This window comes from Eurytemora carolleeae, unplaced genomic scaffold, assembly GCF_000591075.1.
Source record: "Eurytemora carolleeae unplaced genomic scaffold, Eaff_2.0 scaffold422, whole genome shotgun sequence".
NCBI lineage: Eukaryota > Metazoa > Arthropoda > Copepoda > Calanoida > Temoridae > Eurytemora > Eurytemora carolleeae.
This window is the reverse complement of record NW_019396433.1, coordinates 87174-94508: the sequence shown is the minus strand read 5'-3', so window position 1 is coordinate 94508 and position 7335 is coordinate 87174. Positions and strand designations below refer to the sequence as shown.

At 32.4% G+C, this 7335-nt stretch overlaps 1 protein-coding gene across 1 annotated transcript in view; it reads left to right on the top strand.

The window, feature by feature from the left end:
• The window catches only part of LOC111703231 (early nodulin-75), a 17462-nt gene extending 10453 nt beyond the window's left edge, over positions 1 to 7009 (top strand). Inside the window, exons 2-11 of the mRNA XM_023475119.1 lie at positions 2381 to 2638; positions 2717 to 2759; positions 2822 to 2867; positions 3745 to 4190; positions 4331 to 4393; positions 4780 to 4949; positions 5236 to 5268; positions 6239 to 6294; positions 6370 to 6487; positions 6866 to 7009. Coding sequence (XP_023330887.1) covers positions 2405 to 2638; positions 2717 to 2759; positions 2822 to 2867; positions 3745 to 4190; positions 4331 to 4393; positions 4780 to 4949; positions 5236 to 5268; positions 6239 to 6294; positions 6370 to 6487; positions 6866 to 7009 — 1353 coding nt within the window. The 5' untranslated portion in view covers positions 2381 to 2404. The remainder of the gene's footprint in view (positions 1 to 2380; positions 2639 to 2716; positions 2760 to 2821; positions 2868 to 3744; positions 4191 to 4330; positions 4394 to 4779; positions 4950 to 5235; positions 5269 to 6238; positions 6295 to 6369; positions 6488 to 6865) is intronic.
• The last annotated feature ends 326 nt before the right edge of the window (positions 7010 to 7335 follow it).

Here is a 7335-nt window from a genome sequence, read left to right as displayed (position 1 = left end):
TATCTATCTATCTATCTATCTATCTATCTTTCTATATGTCTATCTATCTTTCTATATATCTATCTACATCTATATTTACTTTTATATTTATCACAAATAACATATTTTAGATTAAAAACCGCTGAAGGATTATATTTTTGATATACAATTATATATGACAATTGAAAAGGGTATTTTTTTCAAATTGTTTGCATAAATTTATACTCATAGATTGCCAGTGATTTCAGCAGCTGCGTAAACTATGTACGCTAAGGTTTGCGTAAACTATGTACGCTAATGTTTGCGTAAGCTATGTACGCTAATGTTTGCGTAAAGTTTATGAATATTGCGTCAATAATCTATAATATTTGTCTACACAGTTCCTCTTCATGGAGAAAATAAGGGTTTATTTTTTGCAATCTTGAATTTTCAGCAATTATTCGAAAATTATGGAATGATATTAATTGACAAGCATTTTCTTTAGTTTTTATTTGAAGGTTTGTATTTATCCCTGTTCATGTTTGTATCCAGAGTGATTGATGATCCACTGAAGACTCATTACCCCTGAATTTCCAGGGTCGTTGCCCCCCCCCACCTATTCAGCTAGACAGAAAAACTAACGTTTTTTCTCATTTACACTCAAATTAAAATATCTGAATTTTCCATTTGTGCCAATTTTAGAGCAAGTAAGTACATTTTCTAGGCAATAAGACAATGGCGTTTTACTTCTCAAGAAGGGGGTAGGGGTGGGAAATCAATGGCGTTTTGAAAATACGTGAGCTGTGAGTTTAGGGGCGTTTACAGGAATTCTATCTAAAATATGTAATTTTTTTTGAAACGTTCTATATTTTGTAATGTCCTATCTACAAGGGGGTCCAAAAAAACAGGGATTAGGGTTTTTCAGCCCTTTTATTCGTTTAAAAAGACTTGAAAATGTGCCCCAGTACAAAGTTTATAATTTAAGAAGAGGGGTACTAGACTGTTTTAGTTTAATTAATTATTTGTCGTCCGATCCTTCCGTTTGGTGAAAACCATATCGAATATTCGAGAATCTCTCCGTTATATCTCCAGTCAACAAATATTGTTTCAGAAATAAAAAAAATCATTTATATAAATCTGAATCCACTTAGATTTTAGTTCTGGGTTTTTGGAATCCAAAGTGTTATGTGTGGTTATAAATCGGAACTCTATGGGGAGCTGATTTAAAAAAGAAAGGTTGCAAACAGCTTTGATGAACCTTAGAAATAGGCCATTTTTTGAATGGAATTAAATTGGGGCCTCTTCAAGAAATAATTTAAAATATTAACACTTAAGTAATCTTATTAAATAAACATAAGTATAATTTCTAAGAAAAATTGGGTTAATTTTCAGATTTATAAAAATGATTTTTCCATTTCTTAAGCAATATTTATTAGCTGAAATTAACGGAGAAATTTTCGATTCGACCTGGTCATACACGAACAACAGGATCGGACGACAAAAGGTTAATTTTAAACGACCCCCTTCTAAAATTAAAAACTGGGGGCGGGGCACATTTTCGATTCTTTTTAAAAGAATAAAATGGCTAAAAATAATAATCTCTGTTTTTTTGTTGGGCCACCCTGTAGGCCTGTACTTAATAACCTACATATCTATGTAACGTTCTATCTATGTAATGTCCTATCCATGTATTGTCCTATCTATTTGATTTCCTATTTATGTATTGTCCTATCTATTTATTTTCCTATTTATGTATTGTCCTATCTTTGTACTGTCCTATCTATGTATTTTTCTATCTATCTAATGTCCTATCTATCTAATATTCTATCTATGGAGTGTTATATCTAAGTAATGTTCTTTCTATGTTTTGTCCTATCCATGTAATGTCCTATCTATGTAATGTCCTATCCATGTAACGTCTCATCTTCATAATGTCCTGTCTATGTAAATGGCATAACTATGTAATTTCCTATGTATGTAAATTTCATATCTATGTAATGTCCTATCCATGAAACGTTTCATCTTCATAATGTCCTATCTATGTAATATCCGTGCACTTATGAAATGTCCCCTATGTAATATCGATCCTATCTTTAATGTTCTACCGATAAAATGTCCTTTTCTAAAAGGACAAGACAGATTAGAAAATAAAGAAAAATAATGCAAATCCAATCCACCCTATCCCCCCCCCCTCCTTTTACACCAAAGCCCTCCCCTCAAAGCTGTAAATTTGTTTTGTACCCCGGCTGTAGACAGAGCATAAATCTTAGGTTTACGCACACCCATAAACATGTGGATTTTAAACATGATGCAATTGCAAAACTTAGGAAAAATCCAAATGTAAATTTTCTCTTAAATCTTTACATCAATAAACTTGAAAATATTTTACGTATTGCTTGGCTTACATTGTTTTTTTATTTAGATGCTTTAACAATATCAATTGTTGATGAAAACAGTCAAGAAAACTCTTCTTATGAACCCACGCGAGGGTGGTACGGCAATGCGACCAGGAGAAGGAGGTGTAGCAATGATTGAAGAAGATGGAAGATCCTTCCAACATACTTCCAACCGCCTTGAGATCTTTATTAATGACGAGGGTGGGAAGGCAGCCAAGGTTTCGAAAGTTGGAAATCTAGAAGCCGATGTAAAACCAACATTGCCTTCGAAGACAGAGTTGCAGGTTTATTCGTAGATAGACATTTTTACAAAGATTTTTATGTTGTTAAAAAATTTTTGAAATTTATTTGTAATTTTTTAGAAGGGGATGGACCAAACAAGAGACCCGCAAAAAAATACAGATGGTAAATTAATCAAAAATAACAAAATCTATGGTAAAAAAATTGTTTTAATCTAATTTGTTTAGAATGTATAATGTCATTTTCTCGTGGTATTTCTGTAGAAACGACTAGGTAAAAAATATAAATCAGCAAAGAACAATTTAATTGGAAATGCTTAAAATAAAAACTTAACATTTGTCTTAAGAATTTTTGATAAAGAAAATTCTGATCTTAAGAAGGAAGGCGTCTAACCCCCCTGTTAGAAATAGAATCATGTATAAACCACGAAGCTAGCTAATATTAAACCGTTCGTTGAGCTTTATTTTGATATTATGATTTCTGTATTTTTAAAATGAAATGAATATTTTTGAAATATTTCTGATAAAAACTTTTTAAAAATTCTTTAACCTTTTCTGCCTATAAAGCCTGGAACATTGATTTAATTGATTTAATTGATTTAATTGATTTAATTGATTTAATTGATTTAATTTATCCAGCTAAGGTCAAACCTTTTGTATGAGACAGCGCTAATAAAAAACACGTCTGAAGGCTATCTATCTATCTATCTATACGCGACGAAAAATTACAAATCATGAAAAACATCTAATTCCAATTTTCGAGAATATATACATATACTAATTGGTAGAGAAGAGATTTTTGGGCTTTAAAATGGTTTGATCTCAAAGGAAGTTACTTGTTGAACTACAATAAGGGAGGGGGTGCAGGGCCGCTGTAAGCCCCGCAAAATGGTCTCCAAGCCTCTGTATTTTTATCTGCGAATCCAAAAGCTTGGAGACTATTGTGTGGGCTCATGGCGGCCCTGCACTCCATTACCTACTACAAAAGGTATAACGAACTTTAAATCAAGATTAGTAGAAGAAGTTAAATAATTCCTTATTGTGGTAGAAAGCGTAATTTTTAATTAGTTTAACCAGGCAATATGGAAATACTTCTCCTTATATATTGAATCCGACCTCGAAATGGTAAATCTGCAACTTGTTTTATTTAGAGGGAGAGAAAATCATTTTGAGCCACATTCTCCCATGATTCTTTCCACTCCTCAACCTCCACCACACAATCCTCCTTCAACTCAACCTCTACCACATCACAACCCACATTCCACTCAACCTCTACCACACAAACCTTCTTCCACTCAACCTCTACAATATAACCCTCCTTCCACTCACTCACTACCACTCAAACCGTCTTCCACTCAACCTCTACCACACAACCTTCCTTCCACCCATCCTATGCCACACAACCTTCCTTCCACCCAATCTCTACCACACAACATTCCTTCAACCCATCCTATACCACACAACCCTCCATCCAATCAACCCATACCACACAACTCAGAATTGCCGTGTGGTATATTCCAAAGTGGAGGGGAAGTTGAGTCTAGTCCAGGTCCTCCAAACTTAGTATGTGGACCTCCTTATACTCTCTCTGTACAAGGTAGGACTTCAAATACAAATGAATCTAACGATATTTGGTGGCTGTTTACTTCCTGTTTAAAAGGCAAAGAAATGTTTATTAAAAATATTCTTAGAATTATTGCACCAAGTGGTGAATTTAATCAAATTCTGTATCTACAGGTCCAGGGTATCCGGGTCCTTCCCAACCACCAGGTTCTTCCGGTCATCCTTCTAATTTACAAGGTCATCTTTATCAGCCATTTTCAAGGTTATCTTAATAATCCATTTCATGTTCAAGGTCTGAATCTAAAAAATCAATTTCATGTTCCAGGATGTGAATCTAAATTATCAATTTTATTTTCCAGGTCTGAATCTAAATAAGCAATTTCATGTTCTAGGTCTGAATCTAAATAATCCATTTCATGTTCCAGGTCTGAATCTCAATAATAAATTTCATTTTCCAGGTCTGCATCTTTATAATCAATTTCATTTTCCAGGTCTGCATCTTTATAATCAATTTCATTTTCCAGGTCTGAATCTAAAAAATTTATTTCCTTTTCAAGGTTTGAATCTAAATAATCAATTTCATTTTCCAGATCTGAATCTAAAGGAACAATTTCATTTTCCAGGTCTAAATCTAAATAATCCGTGTCATGTCCTTGGAACTCCAAACCATCCTATTCATCATCTAGTTCCTATGAATCATCCTAATCATCAACTAGTTCCTCTACATCATCCTGCCACTACAACATGTAAAGGAGGACAAGAAAGCTCTCCTCAAGGATTAGCTTTTCATCAGGTAAATAAATACATATGGGAGAAAGCTTGAATATTTAGTAAACAGAAGAAATAAAAGACGACTGTTAGACTCAAGTCAAGTTTTAAACAGTCCAATGAACATGCAATACAGTTTTTCTTAATAAACTGAATTTCAAGCTACTGCAGTACACAATATAATAACAATATAAAATACACATAAAACTGGTTAAATATAGTCTTTATTTTCCATTTTATTATGGGTCCCACTGTTTTATTAAAATTAATTCTACATTTTGAAAAATTCATTAAAAATATTTGTTTTTCAGGAGACTCCAACTTCTTGGCCATATCAGCATCAGGTTATATCTATGATCATTTATTGTAAGATATATATATATATAAATATCTAGGCTTTTAGAACGCTCTGTGTCCCACTGTGTAATTTTTATTATTTTTTTAAACATGCAAACATTTTTATTGTGTTTAAAGAGACGTAATGTTTAGTGAGCCTCTATTGATAGAGTGGCTCGTCGGATGCTCACCGGCACCCTTGAGAGCCTTGTCTGTTCAAGGATGATATAGATATCAATGTTTTTGTTTTTGAAAACTGATATTTTTTAGTTTTGGTTTGTCTACAAAATGTAACTTACGCATTTATCACTTTTATATCATTGAACAGATAAAGGTTTGTGAATGAAGATCAGTAAAAATTACAAATGGTTTTAAAATCAAATCACAAAAAAAACTTTTACTATCTCAATGAATTAGTGGTTTCAGCTTTTCCCCATTTAAGAAATGCTGAAGATTAAATATGCGTCTTTTGTGAAACATTTGTGTTATTAGGATGCTTTGAAGCCATCTTCGGTTTTAACTTTTGATTGTTGATCTCTATATGCGGCATTTTCTCTTCTTAAATTATCAAACATCAAGAAAAAAACTTCGTGAATTTATCGATTTTTTTTGGTGAATTTTAAAACGTTTTTTTTAAAGCAAATTTGTTTAATTCTGACCATCAATACTGGGGTCATTTGACCCACAAAAAATTGGGGCCTGATCGGTTCAGCCGTCTAGGATGCAAACAGACAAGTTTATATGTAGATTATTGTTTCTTTAAAATGTTCTAAGAAGAAAGGCCTGCATTAGTGCATCAGTGCATATGCAACAAAAATATGATGTAATTGCTAGAAATAAGGGCGCAAAGTGCCATTGAAGCCAAATATTAAAAAAAAACTAAATTAATGGCAAACGGAAAAGGAAAGAAAATAAACTAGAAAACAGTTTGAAAAAATAAAAATTATTTTACACTTTTGTAATTTATTTCTTCTCTAGATTGGAATGTATCCTTACATGTACCCGGGTCAGAGATATCAAGGGTTTGAAAATAGGTGAATTATTCTTTCAAATAATTCTTGAAATATTTATTACAAGAACTAACACAAGTTAAATAAGATGTATTACAGCGCATATTGGTATCGTGGATATGGCTCTGAGGAAGGTGGAGAAGGAGGAGAAGGAGGAGGAGGAGGTGGGGAGGGTTCTACTCAATCTCAAGCAACTTCTACTGGATTTCAACATGGGGTAATATTTGGGCTATGTAACCCTCAGTTCATTAAGTCTTATGTTGGATTTACAACGGTACCCTTAAAAGCTTTGCACCATCAAGAAGGAATCAGTTCTAAATGAGTTTTCCATGTTTTTAACAATAGAGGAGACAATACAGGAAATTATCAGAATCAAACATTTGTGAACCTAGAAAAACGCCTATTTCTTCCACATAATAAATCAGATTTTTTATTAAGAGTACCACTGCAGAAAACTAGGTCATTTCCCTCTTTTAAAATTACAACGAAAATCCGTTTAATTATTTAATTCAAATATTTTCCTAAGGATGAAAAAAACAAGAATAAAAAATGCTAAACAACTCTGCTATTTAATATAGTTTTATTTAATGTTAAGTTAAACACTCCAATCTATCCTTGGATGCGAGAAAGTAAATCGAGTAGAAGCCAATACTCACATTCTTACCAACAGGAACAATTCAAACTTTTTACAAATTTGCTTGTTTATTTGTTACAATTAACTGCACATCAAAACAGCTGAACCAATTGGGCCAAAATATGTAATGAATTTTAGAGTATTTAGAGAATTAAGGGTATGGTCGGTTGAAAATAAAAAAATTGGCAAGATAAAATTTTTATTTAAAAAGAAATGTTTGCTAATCCACCAATGAAAGCAGAAAAAATCTGCGAATTCTTTTATTTTTATCTTTTTTACAATACCGAAATAATTGTTTGAGTTACATTGAAAAAAACGCTATTATTATTAGTAGAAAGAACTTGAATTTTATCTATATGATCAAAGCTCTTCGCTCATATATAAATATATTTGAATGTATATTTATGTCAGCTATAGCTGGCAAAACGGCT